The sequence below is a fragment of the Nomascus leucogenys genome, chromosome 5 (genome assembly GCF_006542625.1).
Source record: "Nomascus leucogenys isolate Asia chromosome 5, Asia_NLE_v1, whole genome shotgun sequence".
NCBI lineage: Eukaryota > Metazoa > Chordata > Mammalia > Primates > Hylobatidae > Nomascus > Nomascus leucogenys.
Genome location: NC_044385.1, coordinates 68018628 through 68042046, shown reverse-complemented (window position 1 = coordinate 68042046; position 23419 = coordinate 68018628). Strand labels below are relative to the sequence as shown.

General features: G+C 35.2%; 1 protein-coding gene across 4 annotated transcripts in view; it reads left to right on the top strand.

Annotated features, from left to right (window-relative positions):
* VWA8 (von Willebrand factor A domain containing 8) overlaps nt 1-23419 on the top strand; it is a 424992-nt gene that overhangs the window by 159673 nt on the left and 241900 nt on the right. For all 4 annotated transcript variants that reach the window (XR_004030158.1, XM_030813328.1, XM_030813329.1 and 1 more), the window contains 2 exons: nt 12356-12462; nt 15943-16049. Coding sequence is in view for 3 of the 4 variants with exons in the window: in XM_030813328.1 (XP_030669188.1) it covers nt 12356-12462; nt 15943-16049 (214 nt within the window). In the remaining variant the exon portion in view is untranslated. The remainder of the gene's footprint in view (nt 1-12355; nt 12463-15942; nt 16050-23419) is intronic.

Here is a 23419-nt window from a genome sequence, read left to right as displayed (position 1 = left end):
ACTTAAAGAACTACTAAAGGATATATTTCAGCAAGCAGGAGACTGAATGCAGAGAAAAAGACTGACATGCAGGAAACTATGGTGAGAAAGGAAATAGGCAAATATATTGTTAAATTTAAATGTATTGTGAAAAACAAAGTAATAAAAATGAATACCAATATAGGGAAGTATTTAACAACAGGGTGAAGCTAAAAACTTATAGAAACTGGAAAAAGAGATTAATGCATTCTTAGGTTCTTCTGTTGTTTAAGAAGAGAATAGAAGAATTGAATAATTTTAGACTTCATTAGTTCAAGTATGTGTGTGTAAATTTTGAGTAACCACAAATAAAAAAGGAAATAAATCCAGTGGTGGTAGAGATAAGCAAATAGGAATGTTATACCTGTCAACACAACATAGGTGGAAATGAAAGAAAAAATAAAGAGTAAACATGAAAGAGTGTTAGAAGTGAGCATAAATATTACACAAGATTAAACTTTCCAGATAAAAGTTAGAGATTCTGATTAAGATTTTAAAAGACAAAAACCAATTATATGTTGCTACAAGAGTCACATTTAAAAGATACTATAGAAAGATCAGAGGTGAAGGTGTAAAAAGAAGAACAGGCAAATACTAACCAAAAGGGAAGAAATGTATTATTATTAATATACTTCAAGTCCAAAAGCATGATTGGGGATGAAGAAGATGAACAAAAAATTCATTTAGTAGATTTAATACTCCTTAGCCATTTATACCTAAGAAGGAACACTATATGACAGAAACAATCAGAATTGAAGACAGGAAAAATTGACAAATCAACAGTTATAATGAGAGTTTTCAAAACTCACTTTTTTCAGAAACTGACAGATCATATATTCTAAGAGTTAGTAAAGATAGAGATTTACCAAAACAATTAACAAACTTGATATAATGGACTTTATACCCAGTGGACAATGAATATACATTCTTTTTAAGCACACATGAGACATTTGTACCATGTATCAAAAACTGACCATAAGCTAGATAAAAAATCAGTTTTGGCCAGGTGTGGTGGCTTATGCCTGTAGTCCCAGCACTTTGGGAGGCCAAGGTGGGTGGATCATGAGGTCAGAAGTTCAAGACCAGCTTGGCCAAGATGGTGAAACCCTGTGTCTACTAAAAATACAAAAAAAAAAAAAAAAAAAAAAAAAAAAAAAAAACCTGGGTGTGGTGGCATGTGCCTGTAATCCCAGCTACTTGGGAGGCTGATGCAGGAGAATCACTTGAACCCGGGCAGTGGAGGTTGCAGTGAGCCAAGATCACACCACTGCACTCTAGCTTGGACGACAGAGCAAGACTCTGTCTCAAAAAAAAAAAAAAAAAAAAAAGATCGGTTTTTCAGTAAATAGCAAAGAATATTTGTCATGAAGATCACATTCCCTGACCAAAAAGCAACAGAATTCGTAACAATAACAAAAAATACACTTAAAAGCCTATTTAGTTGGAAAATTTAAATCAGACATCAAAAGAAGAAATCAAAATGAAAACTGTGAAATATTAACAACTCTATGACCAAAACTGAATTTCAGTACTTGAATGATACACCTAAGGTAACTTTTTTTTTTTTTTTAAAGTTTTAAACTCACACACTTGAAAATAATAGAGAAAGAAAATTTGTGAGCCAGGCATTCAACTTAAGTTAGTAAAAAGTTACAGACTAAACCCAAAGAAAGTAGATGGAATGGAATAATGAAGTTAAGGGCATAAATTCATGAACTGACAAACAAAATAATCATAGAAAAGATTAGTCCAACCAAAAGGTGGTTCTTTGAAAATATTAATAGATAAAGCCTTGGTAAATTTAATTAGTGTAAAAGAGAGGAAGAACAAATAAGTAGTTTAGTAATTTTGGAAAGGAAAAAGCATAACTGAAGATAAAGTCAATATTTATGAAAAGTATACTAAAAAAGACAATTTTCTGGAATCATGTGTATTACCTAAATTGGTCAAGAATGAATAGAAAATTCAAATCGACCTATAACCATTAAAGAAATAAAGTTGGTAGTTAAAAAATTTCATTTAAAAAAGACCATTCCTGAGTGGTTTTATTGTCAAATTTTACCAAATTGTCAAGAAATTTAGAATCCCTGCCTTAAATAAACTTCCAGAGAATAGAGAAATGGTGAAAACATAGAAATTCACTTTGAGTCTAGTATAACCTAGACACCTAAAGCAGATAAGAATAATTTATGAAAGGAAAATTATAAATTATGCAATTACAGATGCTCATGGAATGGATGCAAAAATTCTAAGTAAAATATTAACAAATCATGAGCAATTATGAATAATTTCAAATTATGAACAATTTTATAGTAATCATACCTTTTACTATCAAGGTAACATTATTATGATCCTAGAATGAATCATTTTTAGATGCATTTTATTTATTTTTTTATTTTTCTTTCCATCAACTTCTAAGTTCTGGGGTACATGTGCAGGAGGTACAGGTTTGTCACATAGGTGTGCCATGGTGGTTTGCTGCACAGATCAACCCATCACCTAGGTATTAAGCCCAGGATCTATATTAGCTATACTTATCTATATTAGCTATACTGATGCTCTCCCTCCTCCCGCCTACCTCAACAGGCTCCAGTGTGTGTTATTCCCCGTTATGTGTCCATGTGTTCTCAACATTCAGCTCCTACTTATAAGTGAGAACGTGTGGTGTTTGGATTTCTGTTCCTGTGTTATTTTGTGGAGGATAACGGCTTCCAGTTCCATCCATGTCCCTGCAAAGGACATTATCTCATTCCTTTATGGCTACATAGTATTCTATGGTGTGTATGTACCACATTTTCTTTGTCCAGTTTATCATTGATGGGCATTTGGGTTGATTCCATGTCTTTGCTGTTGTGAGTAGTGCTGCAATGAACATAAGCATGCATATATCTTTACAACAGAATGATTTATATTCCTTTGGGCATATACCCAATAATGAGATTGCTGGGTAAAATAGTATTTCTGCCTGTAGATCTTTGAGGAATCGTCACATTTTCTTCCACAATGGTTGAACTAATTTACACTCCGACCAACAGTGTAAAAGCATTCCTATTTCTCCACAGCCTAGCCAACATATATTGTTTATTGACTTCTTACTAACTGCTATTTTTCTGGCATGAGATGGTACCTCATTGTGGTTTTGATTTGCATTTCTCTAATGATCAGTGATGTTGAGCTTTTTTTCATGTTCGTTGGCTGCATAAATGTCTTCTTTTGAAAAGTGTCTGTTCATGTCCTTTGCTCACTTTTTAATGGAGTGGGTTTTTTTCTTGTAAGTTTGTTTAAGTTCCTTGTGGATTCTGGATATTAGACTTTTGTCAGATGGATAGCTTGCAAAAATTTTTTCCCATTCTGGATGTTATGTGTTCACTCCGATGATAGCTTCTTTTGCTGTGCAGAAGCTCTTTAGTTTAATTAGATCTCTTTTGTTAATTTTTTTCTTTTGATGCAATTGCTTTTGGGTTTTCCTCATGAAATCTTTGCCTGTGCCTATGTCCTGAATGGTATTGCCTAGATTTTCTTCCAGGGTTTCTATGGTTTTGGGTTTTACATTTAAGTTGTTAATCCATCTTTGGTTAATTTTTGTATAAGGCATAAGGATGGGGTCCACAGCCAATATCACACTGAATGGGCAAAATCTGGAAGCATTCCCCTTGAAAACTGGCACAAGACAAGGATGCCCTCTTTCACCACTTTTATTCAACACAGTATTGGAAGTTCTGGCCAGGGCAATCAGGCAAGAGAAAGAAATAAAGCACATCCAAATAGGAAGAGAGGAGGTCAAATTATCTTTGTTTACAGATGACATGATCCTATTTCTAGAAAATCCCATTGTCTCAGCCCAAAAGTTTCTTAAGCTGATAAGCAACTTCAGCAAAGTCTCAGGATACAAAATCAATATGTAAAAATCACTAGCATTTCTATACACCAACAACAGGCATGCAGTGAGCCAAATCATGAATGAACTCCCATTCACAATTGCTACAAAGAGAACAAAACACCTAGGAATACAGCTAACAAGGGAATTGAAGGACCTCTTCAAGGAGAACTACAAACCACTGCTCATGGAAATTAGAGAGAACACAAACAAATGGAAAAACATTCCATGCTCATGGATAGGAAGAATCAATATGAAAATGACCATACTTCCCAAAGTAATTTATAGATTGAATGCTATTCCCATTAAACTACCATTGACTTTCTTCACAGAATTAGGAAAAACTATGTTAAACTTCATATAAAACTAAAAAAGAGCCTGTATAGCCAAGACAATCTTAAGAAAAAAAAAAAAAAGCTGGAGACAGCACACTACCTGACTTCAAACTATATTACAAGGCTACAGTAACCAAAACAACATAGTGCTAGTACAAGAACAGACACATAGACCAATGGAACAGAATAGAGAACTCAGAAATTCTAAGACCACACATCTACAACCACCTGATCTTTGACAAACCTGATGAAAACAATTGGGAAAGGATCCCCTATTTAATAAATGGTGCTGGGAGAACTGGCTAGCCACATGCAGCAAATATTCTTTTCAATTTAATTTTTTTTTTTTTTTTTTGAGATGGAGTCTTGCTCTGTCGCCATGCTGGAGTGCAGTGGCCCAATCTCGGCTCACTGCAACCTCCACCTCTCAGGTTCAAGCAATTCTCCTGCCTCAGCCTCCTGAGTAGCTGGAACTACAGGCACGTACCACCAGGCCCAGCTAATTGTTTTTTGTATTTTCAGTAGAGACGGGGTTTCACCATGTTGGCCAGGATGGTCTCAATCTCTTGACCTCGTGACCCACCTGCCTTGTCCTCCCAAAGCGCTGGGATTGAAGGCGTAAGCCACTGTGCCCGACCTAAATTTGTATTTTTAATTGACAGTTTTACTATGGGCAAAAGGATTTCAACCTATGAATCTTAGGGAGGACACATTCAATCAGTCAAAAAAAGGTAATGTTTATTTCTGAGATTCCTCTTTTCACTTCGGTCTATTAAAATATATCTTTCTTATTTATCTCAAATGTAGGTATATTTAAAGATTCATGAGCAATTTGGCATTACCTCAAGAATGTCAAGGTTTGATATTCTGTTTTTTAATTCATCTTCTTATCAGTTGAGGAAAAAATATTCTACTAAATGGAGAAAAAGTGTTTGATAAAATTCAATAGCCAGTCCTAAAAACAAACCAAAGCAAAAACAAATATAACTTAGTAAATCTGGAATATTCTTAGTAAACTATGAGCAGAAAGGAAATTCTTTAATCTGATGAAGAATATCTACCAGAAATTTACAGCAAATATTCTTAAGGCAAAATACTTGTCACATTTTCTTTAGAGTTAGGAACAAAAGAAGAATAATCTTTCAGCACTTTTAGCAAGTACATTTGCCTTAGGTTATATGATTAGCTACATTAAAAATACAAGAGAAAATACAAATAAATTATTTAGAACAAATAGTGTTTAGTGAGGTTATTTATACTCCCGAATCAATGACATTTCCTATACTCCAGTAACAATCAATAAGGAAATATAATTTTTAAAAATTTCATTCAAAGTAATAGAAAGCTTTGCACAACTAAGAATAACAAATATCATATAATGCTTTAATGGAGAAAAGTATACATCTTTATTCAAAGTTATAAAAGAAGACAAATAAATGGAAGACTTAGTATTGTAAAACTGTTTCCCCCCAAGTTGATATTTAGATATAATTAGTCAAAATCCCACAAGATTATAGTGAATTTGACAAGCTGATCTCAAAATTGGCATAGAAGTATAATAGGCTACTAATAGCCAAGAAATTTTGATAAAATTAATTAGGGTATACTTAGCTTATTAGATATCAATATTAATTCTAACTCTGTATTCATTATAATAGCATGTGTTGGTACAGGGAAAAACAAATAGACAATTAGAATAGATACAGAGCACAGAAACAAACCCATAAATTTGTGAGAACTTAGTATATGAGATGTAGCATTGTAGATCAATGTTGGAGTGGATGGGCTTGTCAATACATGGTTATAAATAAAGATTTTCCACTTTATCCCACACAAAAGGTAAAATCCAGTTATATGACACTATAAACTACTTTATAAGTTATAACCCACAAACTAGGAAAGATGTTTTGCATGATTTTTGATTAAGAAAGGACTGGCATTCAGGGACTGTAAAGTAACTACAAATTAATAAAGACAAAGAATTAACTCCAAATGGGCAAAGAATGAATAGATATTTATGCAAAATTTAAATAATTCAAATGACCAATAAACATTTGAAAAGCTGCTTAGCCTCATTAATAATCAGTGAAATGAAATCTAAAATAATAATCAGCTATCATTTTATACTTTAAATTTTTTACTTGTAGTAACATTTTTTATGAATGGAGAGGAATGTAATTTCATCACTGCTGTTGGGATGGAAGTTTCAACACTTTATTTTGCCTAAATATATTGTTGCTCTATGATTTGACAATTCCACTTCTCAATATCTGCTTTAAAGATAGACTTACATGTGTATATAAGGAGGTATATACAAGAATGTTCACTGTATCATTGTAATAATGAAGAATTGGAAACAACCCATCTGTCCATCAGTAGGATATTAATATATAAATTGATGTATTTGTATGATCAAATAATTTACAACAGTCAAAATGAAGTAAATTGCATATATTTACCATTACATAACACCTTAATATTGAGTAAAAAAAAGTTGCAAAAGGAGATTCAGTATATGAAGTGATTTGTACAAAATGTTAAATGTGATAAACAGTACAATATATTTTTTATTCATACACACTTACATAGCAAAATATAAAAATATGGACAACAAATGCACACCAGTTTCAAGGTTAGAGTTCTCTCTAGAGATGGAGAGAGATGAATGGAATGTTTAGTAGTCTTTGTAATTTTCTTTTTTTTTTTTATTGAGAGATGAAATCCATAATGATGTTTTTTTTTACTTTTTTATTATTTTTTATTATTATACTTTAGGTTTTAGGGTACATGTGCACAATGTGCAGGTTTGTTACATATGTATCCATGTGCCACGTTGGTGTGCTGCACCCATTAACTCGTCATTTAGCATTAGGTATATCTCCTAATGCTGTCCCTCCCCCCTCCCCCCACCCCACAACAGTCCCCGGAGTGTGATGTTCCCCTTCCTGTGTCCATGAGTTCTCATTGTTCAATTCCCACCTATGAGTGAGAACATGCGGTGTTTGGTTTTCTGTCCTTGTGATAGTTTGCTCAGAATGATGGTTTCCAGCTTCATTCATGTCCCTGCAAAGGACATGGACTCATCATTTTTTATGGCTGCATAATATTCCATGGTGTATATGTGCCACATTTTCTTAATCCAGTCTATCATTGTTGGACATTTGGGTTGGTTCCAAGTCTTTGCTATTGTGAATAGTGCCGCAATAAACATACGTGTGCATGTGTCTTTATAGCAGCATGATTTATAGTCCTTTGGGTATATACCCAGTAATGGGATGGCTGGGTCAAATGGTATTTCTAGTTCTAGATCCCTGAGGAATCGCCACACTGACTTCCACAATGGCTGAACTAGTTTACAGTCCCACCAACAGTGTAAAAGTGTTCCTATTTCTCCACATCCTCTCCAGCACCTGTTGTTTCCTGACTTTTTGATGATGGCCATTCTAACTGGTGTGAGATGGTATCTCACTGTGGTTTTGATTTGCATTTCTCTGATGGCCAGTGATGCTGAGCATTTTTTCATGTGTTTTTTGGCTGCATACATGTCTTCTTTTGAGAAGTGTCTGTTCATGTCCTTTGCCCACTTTTTGATGGGGTTGTTTGTTTTTTTCTTGTAAATTTGTTTGAGTTCATTGTAGATTCTGGATATTAGCCCTTTGTCAGATGAGTAGGTTGCAAAAGTTTTCTCCCATTCTGTAGGTTGCCTGCCTGTTCACTCTGATGGTAGTTTCTCTTGCTGTGCAGAAGCTCTTTAGTTTAATTAGATCCCATTTGTCAATTTTGACTTTTGTTGCCATTGCTTTTGGTGTTTTAGACATGAAGTCCTTGCCCATGCCTATGTCCTGAATGGTATTGCCTAGGTTTTCTTGTAGGATTTTAATGGTTTTAGGTCTAACATTTAAGTGTTTACTCCATCTTGAATTAATTTTTGTATAAGGTGTAAGGAAGGAATCCAGTTTCAGCTTTCTACATATGGCTAGCCAGTTTTCCCAGCACCATTTATTAAATAGGGAATCCTTTCCCCATTTCTTGTTTTTGTCAGGTTTGTCAAAGATCAGATAGTTGTAGATATGCGGCATCATTTCTGAGGGCTCTGTTCTGTTCCATTGATCTATGTCTCTGTTGTGGTACCAGTACCATGCTGTTTTGGTTACTGTAGCCTTGTAGTATAGTTTGAAGTCAGGTAGCGTGATGCCTCCAGCTTTGTAATTTTCTATAATCTCTTTAATTTTCTGAAATACTGAAATATTTTGTAATTTAAAAAACTGAAAAACAAAAATTGGTTACTTTTCATTCTCATACATATTCACTGAATCAAATAGTTGACTAATTTTTCCAGTGTTATCAACTGACCATAAAAAACTCTATTTTCTAATCACTCCATGACCCTTTCAACTAGAAATGAATAGAAAACAGCTATTTTGTTTATGCATCATCTGTTTAGTTTAGCAAGGCTGCAGACTCAAAAGCCTTCTTACTAACCTTCTCTTTAGAACAGCACAGTGGCAGGAAGGAAGCCAAAATTATTGATTCATAAAGTATTTTTTTTTAATAAACTCATTTTATATTGAATCAGTGAAAAGGAATTGGATTTTGTGGAAAATTTTAAAACAAAGATTGATGTAACTTATTTTCACAAAGAACTTTATGAAGCAGACAAAAATCAAAATAAATTATCTAACCTAAACTTATTAAACATTGAATTTATAAATATTAGTTGGGCTTTTTTTTGTTAATGTAATTTTAAAAATATCACTCATATATTTACGCCAATGGCATTAAGATTGCAATAATTTTTATGTGATGAATTCCCCAAGTACCTCATCCTCATACCCTATAACATGAACATCATTTCAGAGCTTGATGCATAATTCATTTTCTAGATATTTGAAAACCTAAGGAACTACAGGGAAGAATTTAGAAGATTAGGAAATTCTCAAGTAATTTGCATTCCAAAAATACTTTTATTGTAGAAAAATTAATTAGAGGTCTCTGTAATAAGAGTTCTACTTCATTCAAGTGTTTGGTATTTCATTAATTTATTTACTTCTGGAAAATTTTAAGGTGATCCTCAAAATTCAATTCTATGCTGATCCTTTAGCATGGAAATTTTAGACAAGTTGTAAGAGTTTAATCAGAAATGAAGATTAACTGTTTCTGTTATTGAAGTAATGAGGAAATTATTCTATTTGTCAAAAACTCAATTTGCATGCAGTTGTCAGAAATTCCCTTTGGATATAAAATGATTTGGGATCAACACCTATGGATAAATAAATAAATAAGCAAAGTTAATAACATCTATATAAAATTTTCACTGTTTAAGCTGTTAGTAATTAATTTTAAAAATCACAAGTCTGATCGAACTAATCATACACAGTGTTAAAATTAGAATGATTATTGTTGGTGTGAATTTTTTGTTGTCTGGAAGAATCGTTTTGCTTGCAGGAAAGACTATTTGGGGATTTATTTTTGGTTTTAGAAACTGGCATTCAGTTTTATAGTGTTATAATTTAAAAAATTGAGACCTTCTTTAGGCTTTTCTGTTCATTCAGTTAACTCTGTAAGTCTAGCAGATATTAACAATCACTTTGAAAAGCCTTTGAAAAATGTCTGGTTCCATTTATAAAACTCGGCTAAATAAAATACCTTCAAACATTTGAAATGGTTAATAAATTTTATATATTCTGTTTCCTTTTACATACTTTGGATGTCTCAATGAACAAACAAAACCTTCCTGAGTAATTAATGCACAAATATAGCCAATTAAATTTATAAATAGGCTGTACTATAAATTATCTTAAATATTCCAATACTATTTGGAAATTTAAGATTTAAAATCACACGTACAAATTAATTAATCAATTACATCCTGAATAGAAGTCAAAGACTGCCTAGTATCCACAAAGCCCCTCAGTCTTTTTCTTTCACTCTTATAAGTAACACCCCTCCTTCCTAGCGCTGGTGATTTGAGAATACCCCGACCCTTAACAGACTTCTTTACTACCATCCTGAGAAGTCCTATCTTATTCCTTAATCTAAAGATCCTATCCCACTCCTGTGACAAAGACAGTTATTTGAGTTAGCTTAGCGTAACTACTATACTTCTCTTTTTGACTTTCCCAGAGTATAGCTGAATCTTTCTTTAGTTTTTCTTATAACCAAAACCTAATGAGACTAGAGCTTTTCCAATTTTTTTTTTGTTGGTAAAATGAATAAATATGGTAAATGTAATAATTACTTTTAAAAGACACCAGGCTGTTCATAATAGTTATGAGTACACTTGGAAAATTTGCAACAGGATATGTGCTTGCTTTGGTTTTGGGAAGCTAGGATAGTAAAGAGTAATATTTCATTCATTCATTTATTTGCTTATTTTACCAAGGCCAAGGGAGGAGAGGGAAAAAATAAGTAGAAAATATCAGTGAGCAATGGGCAAGGAAGCAGTTAACAAATCCCTTACAATCTCAGAAAAAAATTAGGATTGGCCTCACACCACCTGATATGTTCCATTCTCCTCATTTGTTGGATGGGCCAATGTCTTAGAATGTTCTAGATGTAAATATATTTCAACTTCCTTGGTACCTCGATTGATATTGCTGTCTGGGTGCTAGATTGAGAATAATGGTGAAGTGTGTTCAATCTCAGCAGGAAAGAATGCCCTATTAGCAAGCAATGCCTGCCAATATTGGTGAAGGGAAGGCATCTGTGCCATATTTGCTATCCTCTGCAGGCTTTGGAGTGTAATCTAGAAATGTTTCCACACAGGGCCAACATTAAGATGTGTTGACACGCAGACTATATACGCGTTGGGGAGGCTTGGGAATAGCAAACAAGTCTAAGTCTGAAAATAGTCAATGCCAGTCAGGGTGTTCTGACAGGAATAATGCAGATGCAGCTGCAGGGCCTAATGTTACCAAGCCAGCCTCTAGTTTGTGGGATAGTGGTAAGAGGAAGGTTAAGCAGGGTGCCAAGACAAAAACAGGACAAAAGCCAGCTATTGGACTGGGAGATAAGGTGAGGGCTTGGTTTTGAACGAAGCAATGATCTAAGAACTATGACGAAAGTTCAGAGGTGAGCAGCAAAGTCTGACTTCATGCTGAACTGAGGAGTTACTAGCATAGAGCTTTGTAATTTCTTCTATCATAGCCTAGGCCCAAAATGAGACAGGAGGTAAGATATAATGTCAGATATATGGACTGGAATTTTACAGGGACAGGAAACCTGACAGTTCTTTACATGCTTGTCTATTTGCTGCCTCACGCTCTCCAACCTTTCCACTATTAGAGATTACACTCAAGACTGTAGGAACCACCACCAAAGATTTAGAGCTGTGAAAAACCCAAATTGTTTAAAAGTAGTATGTTCTTAGTATGTTTATTTGGAACATTGTATCACATAGTGGTTAATTTAAAGTGGTATAGTTAAACCATGGGTACCATGGATTAAAAGTCATATCCATTGTCTCACTTGGGACATAAATTCTACCTATAACTTTATTTGTGTGGGTGGGAAACTATGTTTCATGCTTCAAGCACATGATGCTCATAATCTGTTTGTTTGAAGAATAACTGTCACTCACTAGATTGTTGTTTTGACAACATACACATAGAATAGATAAGCAGATATATTTTTAATAGAAGGAAAAACCAAGCTAGATAATCTTAAGTTCATTCAGAACTTTATGTTAGAAAGTCAAGAAAATCTCATTAATCCATCTCCACTGGTTTGAATTTATGATTGCCAACCTAGAACAGCCAAGTGTTGTTGTTTAATCTACTTAAGAAAATTCGATAAGCCAGTATACTAATTATACTTAAGAAAGCAAATTATTTTAAATTTTATCTTGCAAAGTGTTGTACATAAATCAGTACTGCTAATTACAAATAAGTTTTACTTATTAAAGGAGATTCCACAAACATATAATTCACACATACTTTAAGTTTATATTTATTCTAAAATTTTGTTTGATTTATATTTTACAGATCCAGACTGATCTTCCTTAATTGGTTGTAATTAGTAAGGGGTGTATGTGTGTGTGTGTGTGTGTGTGTGTGTGTGTGTGTTTAAGAATTGCAGAAAGCTTTGACTTAAGCCATTTCCCCCTTCCTCCCTCTTCATCCTCCAGGTTTTTACCCAGTCTTGCTAGGTCAGCATTAGAAAAAAATCTGGCAGATGCTACAATAGAAATAAATACTGATGACAATTTGGAGCCAGAACTGAAGGATTACAAATGTAAGTATTTGATTTGGCTCTTTTTTTTAAGTGAAATAATAATTAACAAACATTTGATGCTGTTTATTTTAATTCCGGTTAAAAAATTTTTGGTTTTCATCTACTTTGTTTTATATATTAGTTTGAAGAAATGAATCTGATTTTTTTTAAGTTTGAAAAACACAAGTAAAATCTTAGAATATTTACTTCATTTCAGTACATACTAGATACAATTCCCCTCACCCTTAAGACTCACAAGTGATACTAATTGATACTCTGAGAATTCCTGTTGCAAATCAACTTGTCTAATTTTAACAAATGTATTTCACCAATGAATCTAGAATGCTGTTTTCTTTGCACGTTTACATTTTGAGGGTCAGCAATGTCGTATAAGATACGTTGGAGAAACTTTCCTAGGTTGATACAAACTAAAATAATAATCAGAATATGCATGCCCTCTTATTCCTTCCATTTCCACCTGTATTGTCTTTTTTGGTACTTTTCTTCTGGATAGCCATAAATATAATTTTGAGTTTTGGGGAGATTTAGTTCTTCGTTTAAAAGCTTTCTATTCTTCAATTAGAACACAATGAAAGATTTTCAATTTTTTAAAAATGTAAATACCTATTTTATCGAAGCAGCCAATGTGTGACTACTCTTTAAATGGGACTATTGTGGCTTTCTTTGTAGCAGATGCTTTTAATCATTGGGGCTGCACTGAGACAAGAATTTGGTATTGAGGAAATAAAATGAATTTTTTAGAGTCAAATTATAAACTCAGCATACTGAAGGATCTGAATACAGATACGCAGAGTCAACTCAAAGAGAAGGAATAATACTGTATTCTCAATATTATTTGAGTGAGTCTATTAAATATCCAAAAAACAACTGTCATTCTGACTGCCAATTGTTTGTTCTTGGTTACTGGCTAGTGTTAGCAGTGCCCATCTAAGCCTTGTGTAGGGGGGTAAGGAGCCTAAGTGAAGAGACTTTTTACTTGTCTGGTTCCATTCATCTTTAAGGCCATCTCTCTTGTGAAGAATTCATTTAATTAACTCTCCGTGTTCACACAACAACCTTCTGATGAGGAATTGGCTTTCCACGCAGGTTCCCTCCAATTAATATGCTGGTTATGGCAACCAGTATATCATAGTCCATGTGAAAGTTACACTTGTCATATAATATTTTGCAATTCTGATTTTACATCATTATATATAGAGAGAAACCAGAATATGTATCTTTAATATTCTCCTGAAAGTTAGATTTGCCCTTAGTTGTGATGACAAAATCAGGTTTACAGCCTACTAGGCTGAGAACCTTGACAAATTTACCAAAATAATGCCATTCTGTGGGTTTCTTAGAAGATAGCTAGCCAACTTTCTCCCACAGAAGTGCTAGCATCACCATTCTCTGAGTGCATTTCCCTTTTTGAGGTTGACATTTTAACAATAAACATTAGTTGAGTGAATAAACTTGTCCTTAAGCCGTAAATCTGCTGAGTGGATGTATTCCATAAACTAAACCATAGATAGCATCAGATGGATGCTGTTTGAATCTGAAATTATGTGTCATCTCAACATGCAACTAGATAGTAGATTCACTGCCATATCCCTGCTCTTTCTTTCCCTTTACAGTTTTGTACTGGGTCTATTTCAGAGACCTAATGGTAGTAAATTAATAGTAAACTCTCAGTGTTACAGCTCATGGTTTTCCTTCCCTGTAGAACTTGTAAATAAAAGGAAAATGGCAAGGATTTATTGAAGGGTGAAGTTACCGTTAAGATCTACTGTGCTGTGTCAAATGTGTAGCACTCCTCAGTGATTAAACAGGGTGACAATTATTTTTAGCTCAGACTTGTTCACAGTACTCCATAGAAGCAAAAGTTGCTTTTCTCCATTGTCTTTCAAAATGCTTAGCACAAAAGTCACATTCTAGTGGAGAAACAAACTGTAATTTTCTTATTTGAAGTAGAAAAAAAAAAGATGGGTGAATTGTTTAAGGCGTGTATTTGCTTGCTAAAGTATTTCCACAGGTTGCAATGTTATTTGGAGTCAAAATATTAAATATATCCCATATGGTAGAAAGAATGTCAGACTAGACTAAATTGTTTTAAGCTCTACTCATATTATCTGGGTGATTTTGAGCAAATTACACAGTGTATGTTCTTAGTATTCTCATTATTCTTTCCTCTTTGAATTACATGACATCATATGAGAAAAAAATGAGGTGAAACCTCAGCTTGGGATCTGGCACATAGAAGGTCCTTAATAAATGATAGCTTCTATCATTGTAATCATTAGTATTACTAAAATACCTACTACTATTAATGTTATTAATATTATTGAACTTGGAACATGTCAATGAACATGTCATGCATATCTGGTTACTGTAGGGAATATATAGCAGATATGTTCCCTGACTTCAAGAGCTTTATTACTTAGTTTTCTGGCTTCCGGGAACTAATAATGTCTTCTAGGTCAACCTACTTAAAGCAAATAAGGAACAATATAATAATTATTATTACAAAATAATTGCATAAGACAGAGGTTCCCAATCTGGCTGGGTATGAAAATCACTTGAGTGATTATTTGAAAATATAGGCCTCCTGAACCAACCTTGAAAATAGTAATTTTAAAATATTTATTTTGTTATGTTTATTTTTAGTGTGTGTGTGTGTGTATGTGTGTGTGTGTGTGTGTGTGTGTGTGTGTGTGTGTGTGTGTGTATAAAGAGAGAGAGACAAGGTTGCACTCTGTTACCCAGGCTGGAGTACAGCAGTGCAATCATGGCTCACTGTAGCCTCAACATCCCGGGCTCAAGCAATCCTCCTGCCTCAGCCTCCTGAGTACCTAGGACTACAGGCATATGCCATGAGGTCTGGCTAATTTTTAATATTTTTTGTAGAGACAGGGTCTCTCTGTGTTGCCCAGGCTGGTCTTGAACCCCTAGGCTCAAGTGATCCTTCTGCCTTGGCCTTCTGAAATGCTGGTGACAGGCATGTGCCTCTGCACTTGGCTGAAATAGTAATTTAAGAGTTCTGTGGTAGGTTAGTTCATCTGTATTTTTGACTAGAGCTATAGGAGATTGTCTTAAGGGGTTTCTGAATTGGTGCACACTAAAAGATAATATTCAAGGTACTTTGGAGCTCTTGAATTTAGGTGTATTTAACTTATGTATGTGTTATAGTCTCTGACCAAACAAGCTTGTGAAGGTGGCTTGACTGTATTCTGGTTTTGTTTTGTTTTGTTTTGTTTTTTTAGTTTCTCACAATTATATATATACTGTTTTCTATCTACATTGTTTTAAAGAAAATTTGTTACCTTTTGAAGCATTTTGTATCTAGAGCTGTGGTGTTTTATTACTACTCTCAAGCTTATTTCTTTAGATGTTAAATTTAAATCCACAGATATTACTGAAACTGTATTGCATTCTATGTTGGGTGGCTTGGCATCTCTGAGGACAGTGCTATGAATAATTATCTGTCCTGTGTGAAATGTTTAGGTGAAGTAACATCTGGAACTCTGAGGATTGGTGCTGTTAGTGCACCGATCTATAATGCACACGAGAAAATGAAAGTGCCTGATGTTCTTTTCTATGACAACATTCAGGTAAGAGTATTGCTTTGTGTTCTTGGATAAATCACTTAAATTCTGGTAGTACACTCCAATTCAAGTGAAATTGACATGTAATTATTTTTGTGATTTCCTAAATTTAATTTAGATGATGCAAAATGAAGTGCTGAACATCTTTTTTTTTTTTTTCTGTGATGGAGTCTCACTCTGTCGCCGAGGCTGGAGTGCAGTAGCACGATCTCGGCACACTGCAACCTCCGCCTCCCGGGTTCAAGCGATTCTTCTACCTCAGCCTCCAGAGTAGCTGAGACTAGAGGCATGTGCCACCATGCCCGGCTAATTTTTATATTTTCAGTAGAGACAGGGTTTCACCATATTGGCCAGGCTGGCCTCGAACTCCTGACCTCGTGATCCACCTGCTTCACCCTCCCAAAGTGCTAGTATTACAGGCATGAGCCACCGTGCCTGGCTGAACAACTTTTATTAAGACATAAGACAGAAAACAGAAAATTTTTTCCAAAGGTACTTAAAAATTGGAGAAATGGTTGCTATGATTAGGATAATAAATTATATATATATATAAAATATATACACATACACACATATAATTATATATGTAATTTTACATGCAATTTTTAAATTAAAATAAATATTTTAAAATTAAAAACAAAGCGGAGCTATCATCCCCTCTTTTACTTGCTTGTTAAAAGATTTCAATAGTTCAGAGGGATATGTCCTATGCATCCTTTTTCTCATACTCTTCTTTTTCCTGCAAGTTCCTAGTATTTCTCTTTTCTTTCCTTTTCCTTTATTTTTTAAAAGAGGAGGGTAGAGAATTCTCTCCTTGTAAACTAGCCAATAATTATGGACCTTCCAGTAAGACATATAAGTTTGTATCTAGAAAGCTTTATTGTAGATGTTTAATAAGAATTTTTTTAGAGAAAATTACCTATAATATAAAAATGTTTTCTCTTCCAACTTTTCTGTCAAGTGGCTATGTATTACTTTTATAGTAAAACACCTACTTAAAATTTTCTATAATATATTTTAAGTTATATTAACTTTATAGGTATCTAGACATATTATTCTTAATAAAAATCTTGGTTAAAAATTCTGAAATCTGTCAAAACTATAATTATTTTTTATGGCGTAGAAAAGAGCATAACCTTGATTTGATTTTTATTCATTCTATAGCCAATTAACTAATGTTTTATTTTTCTTCTGGAGCATTAATACTCTTGCACAATCAGTAGACAAACGAACAGAATATAAAGCTACTTATAAGGAACAAAAGTAGAAAAAAAACTTGCCTGTCAAAGGCAAAAACATGATTAGGAGGAAAACATACTATTTCTGAGCACTGATAGTATTACACTCTATTCATATAGTGGAAAGGAACAAAGAGACAGAGAACCAGGAAACCGTTACAAATGACAGTTTGAAAAACTCCATGGTGGCAAAGATTGAAAAGACTTCACAGGATATAAGAATGTAGGAAATACAGTAGCAGCAAAGACCATTGTGCCCTTGAACACAATGTCTGTTGCCATGGTGTTTGTGACATGGACATTTAGGACGCAGGGCTGCTATGAACTTTACACAGTGGCCCTGAGGGACGTTTCTTAAGCTGTCTCCAAACGTACCTTCTCTTCTTAAAGCATCATGAATTAGCCATTAATGAAAACTTTTTAGCTGCATCAATTCTACGGACAGTAGCTTGATTAAATTTGTTTCCATTGTGTATATTATTACTTTCTTTTATGCTGTACTTCATCTTTGAAGCCGTAGTCAGTGCCTCTTGCAGATTTAGGTGCTTCTGTATCACCTTGTTGTTCTATGCCCTGTTGTCTCATTACCACATTGTGTTGAAATGGACTTTTAAAATGTGTTTTCCATATCACTAAGGCACAGCCCTATGTTTTCTTTATTTAATATTTCCAGCAAATAATAAAGTGCCTGGCACATAGTAACTGCCAAGTAAATATGTGTTGAGTGGATTAATAATGAGTAAGATTTTGAATGTTCTTGATAAAGAGTATTACTTCATTAAGCCTTCCGTTAAGGAATATTACACTTGCAGCAGTAAGGAGGAGAAGTTGGAGGAAAGAGAAATAATAGCCTCTTAATAAGCCTAAGGAGTAAGAATTTAAAAATACCCATCATGAATCTGGCCTTGTCCTAAGGTATTGGGATGCAGAGATTAAAATATACACACAAGTATATGCAGCTCTAGGGCTCAAGTTGTTCTTCATCTGCAAGTAAGTACACGTAGTTACTACACAGTGTGGTGGAAGTACATGCAGTTTACTTATGGTGGCATTGATGGGGTTGATTGACCCAGATTGGAATGATCATAGAAAATTGGTCAACCAGACCCAATTAGGAGAGTCTGTCAGGCAACGAGACTAGCATTAGCAGAGACTTAGTTATATGAGAGAGTAGCTTGTTTAGGAAGCTATATATAAATTGTTGTCACTGGTATGAAGCTGAGGTTGCAAGAGGAAGAGTACCAAGAGAAGAGGCTGGTGAATTAGGAAAGAGTGAGATCTTTTCAGTCTTGGTAGTTAGGGAATTTGGATTCTGTTTAGAAGAATGAGGAAGTTATTGAAAGATTTTAAGCACATTTGTACTTTGGCTAACTTTGCTTTTACTCTTTAGTATTGTCTAGGAGTTAGAACTAAGGCAAAGAGAAACTAGTTAGGTGGTTATTGCAGTAGTCCAGATGAAATTTATGAAGGATCTGAACTAAAGAGGTGACAGTGGGGACAGAGTGGAGAGGACACATTGCAGGGCTATTTAGGAGATCAAGTCAGTGGGACTTTGTGTTAGATGAACAGCAGAGATTCTTTCTCAGGGAGCATGATGTCTGGTGAAAAAGTAAACAGAAGAGTAAGCAGAACATTATTCTAAATCGTGCCCATGGTTGGAAACACAGTACAAAAGGAGAGTGGTAGGAGATGAGGCTGAGACTAGATCAAGAATGTAAGCAATGACCTTTGTTCCTAAAGTATTAGGAGTCATTTAAGGAATTTTGAGAAATGAGATGACAAGATTTTGAACAAAGAAGTGTCAGTACTGTAAGAACACATTGGCTCAAGGAGAGACTGAAGTTAGAGAAGCTAATTAGCTGATACAAATCTAGGCTAGAGATGATAAAAACCTTGAAACTGTGGGGATAGAAAAGAAAGGGTAGATGCAGTTGATTTTTGGTGGCTTAACAATTCAGGTGCTGTTTAGTTGGATCTTGATAAGAGAGGAATAAGGAGGGCAGGGTGCTGATGATAGGAGTTTGGTCAGCTGGTAGAAAATGATGCCATTAACTGGAGAAAAAGATACAGGATAAAGAATGAAGTTCAGGAGAAAGTAGTAAGTTGAGTTTTAGATGTGTTGAATTTAGGTGACTGGGAAATAGTTAAGGAAGAGTTTTGCTGTTGAAGATTGGTGTAGAGCTGGTCACTGAAGCCATGAGATACATGAGAGTATTTAAGGAGAGCAGGATCAGAGGTGGGTCTTTGAATGCTGACATGTGGGTATCCAACTCTGCACACAGCCCTCCCTCAACCCTCAGGTGGGTGCCTGGGTACAAATAGTCACAACCTGCCCCATACCATGAATACAAAGGGAAGCATGTAAGAAGGTAGAAAGAAGGAATTGCTACAGGAAGATCCAGCTCAGAAAACTATGGGAAAAATTGTTAGGGAGGTAGGAAGGAATCAGGGGAAATGGGTAACTGGGAGAGGAGACTTTTAAGAAATTGTCTGAAGAAGGCTTCAGATGATCAAACTACTCCGAGCTACGGGAGGAAACTCAAAACAATAGCAAAGAAGTTAAAAACTTTGAAAAAAAAACTAGACGAATGGATAACTAGAATAACCAATGGAGAGAAGGGCTTAAAGGAGCTGATGGAGCTGAAAGCCAAGTATCGAGAACTACGCGAAGATTGCAGAAGCCTCGCTAGCAGACGCGATCAACTAGAAGAAAGGGTATCGCTGATGGAAGATGAAATGAGTGAAATGAAGCGAGAAGGGAAGTTTAGAGAAAAAAGAATAAAAAGAAATGAACAAAGTCTCCAAGAAATTTGGGACTATGTGAAAAGACCAAACCTACGTCTGATTGGTGTACCTGAAAATGACGGGGAGAATGGAACCAAGTTGGAAAACACTCTGCAAGATATTATCCAGGAGAACTTCCCCAATCTAGCAAGGCAGGCCAACCTTCAGATTCAGGAAATACAGAGAACGCCACAAAGATACATCTCGAGAAGAGCAACTCCAAGACACATAATTGTCAGATTCACCAAAGTAGAAATGAAGGAAAAAATGTTAAGGGCGGCCAGAGAGAAAGGTCGGGTTACCCACAAAGGGAAGCCCATCAGACTAACAGCTGATCTCTCGGCAGAAACTCTACAAGCCAGAAGACAGTGGGGGCCGATATTCAACATTCTTAAAGAAAAGAATTTTCAACCCAGAATTTCATATCCAGCCAAACTAAGCTTCATAAGTGAAGGAGAAATAAAATACTTTACAGACAAGCAAATGCTGAGTGATTTTGTCACCACCAGGCCTGCCTATTGGGTACATAATGAAATGAAGGCAGAAATAAAGATGTTCTTTGAAACCAACAAGAACAAAGACACAACATACCAGAATCTCTGGGACACATTCAAAGCAGTGTGTAGAGGGAAATTTATAGCACTAAATGCCCACAAGAGAAAGCAGGAAAGATCCAGAATTGACACCCTAACATCACAATTAAAAGAGCTCCTGAAGGAAGCACTAAACATGGAAAGGAACAACCGGTACCAGCCCTGCAAAAACATGCCAAATTGTAAAGACCATCGAAGCTAGGAAGAAACTGCATCAACTAACGAGCAAAATAACCAACTAACATCATAATGACAGGATCAGATTCACACATAACAATATTAACTTTAAATGTAAATGGGCTAAATGCTACAATTAAAAGACACAGACTGGCAAACTGGATAAGGAGTCAGGACCCATCATTGTGCTGTATTCAGGAAACCCATCTCACGTGCAGAGACACACATAGACTCCAAATAAAGGGATGGAGGAAGATCTATCAAGCAAATGGAAAACAAAAAAAGGCAGGGGTTGCAATCCTAGTCTCTGATAAAATAGACATTAAACCAACAAAGATCAAAAGAGACAAAGAAGGCCATTACATAATGGTAAAGGGATCAATTCAACAAGAAGAGCTAACTATCCTAAATATATATGCACCCAACACAGGAGCACCCAGATTTATAAAGCAAGTCCTGAGTGACCTACAAAGGGACTTAAACTCCCACACAATAATAATGGGAGATTTTAACACCCCACTGTCAACATTAGACAGATCAACAAGACAGAAAGTTAACAAGGATATCCAGGAATTGAACTCAGCTCTACATAAAGTGGACCTAATAGACATCTACAGAACTCTCCACCCCAAATCAACAGAATATACATTTTTTTCAGCACCACACCACACCTATTCCAAAATTGACCGCATAGTTGGAAGTAAAGCTCTCCTCAGCAAATGTAAAAGAACAGAAATTATAACAAACTGTCTCTCAGACCACAGTGCAATCACACTAGAACTCAGGATTAAGAAACTCACTCAAAACCACTCAACTACATGGAAAATGAACAACCTGCTTCTGAATGACTATTGGGTACATAACAAAATGAAGGCAGAAATAAAGATGTTCTTTGAAACCAACGAGAACAAAGACACAACACACCAGAATCTCTGGGACACATTCAAAGCAGTGTGTAGAGGGAAATTTATAGCACTAAATGCCCACAAGAGAAAGCAGGAAAGATCCAAAATTGACACCCTAACATCACAATTAAAAGAACTAGAAAACCAAGAGCAAACACATTCAAAAGCTAGCAGAAGGCTGGAAATAACTAAAATCAGAGCAGAACTGAAGGAAATAGAGACACAAAAAACCCTTCAAAAAATTAATGAATCCAGGAGCTGGTTTTTTGAAAAGATCAACAAAATTGATAGACCGCTAGCAAGACTAATAAAGAAGAAAAGAGAGAAGAATCAAACAGATGCAATAAAAAATGAAAAAGGGGATATCACCACCGATCCCACAGAAATGCAATCTACCATCAGAGAATACTACAAACACCTCTATGCAAATAAACTAGAAAATCTAGAAGAAATGGATAAATTCCTCGACAAATACACCCTCCCAAGACTAAACCAGGAAGAAATTGAATCTCTGAATAGACCAATAACAGGCTCTGAAATTGAGGCAATAATCAATAGCTTACCAACTAAAAAGAGTCCAGGACCTGATGGATTCACAGCCGAATTCTACCAGAGGTACAAGGAGGAACTGATACCATTCCTTCTGAAACGATTCCAATCGATAGAAAAAGAGGGAATCCTCCCTAACACATTTTATGAAGCCAGCATCGTCCTGATACCAAAGCCTGGCAGAGACATAACCAAAAACGAGAATTTCAGACTAATATCCTTGATGAACATTGATGCAAAAATCCTCAATAAAATACTGGCAAACCGAATCCAGCAGCACATCAAAAAGCTTATACACCATAATCAAGTGGGCTTCATCCCTGGGATGCAAGGCTGATTCAACATACGCAAATCAATAAATGTAATCCAGCATATAAACAGAACCAAAGACAAAAACCACATGATTATCTCAATAGATGCAGAAAAGGCCTTTGACAAAATTCAACAATGCTTCATGCTAAAAACCCTCAATAAATTAGGTATTGATGGGATGTATCTCAAAATAATAAGAGCTATCTACAACAAACCCACAGCCAATATCATACTGAATGGGCAAAAACTGGAAGCATTCCCTCTGAAAACTGGCACAAGACAGGGATGCCCTGTCTCACCACTCCTATTCAACATAGTGCTGGAAGTTCTGGCCAGAGCAATCAGGCAGGAGAAGGAAATAAAGGGTATTCAATTAGGAAAAGAGGAAGTCAAATTGTCCCTGTTTGCAGATGACATGATTGTATATCTAGAAAACCCCATCGTCTCAGCCCAAAATCTCCTTAAGCTGATTAGCAACTTCAGCAAAGTCTCAGGATACAAAATCAATGTACAGAAATCACAAGGATTCTTGTACACCAATCACAGACAGAGAGCCACATCATGAGTGAACTCCCATTCACAATTGCTTCAAAGAGAATAAAATACCTAGGAATCCAACTTACAAGGGACGTGAAGGACCTCTTCAAGGACAACTACAAACCACTGCTCAATGAAATAAAAGAGGATACAAACAAATGGAAGAACATTCCATGCTCATGGGCTGGAAGAATCAATATTGTGAAAATGGCCATACTGCCCAAGGTAATTTAGAGATTCAATGCCATCCCCATCAAGCTACCAATGACTTTCTTCACAGA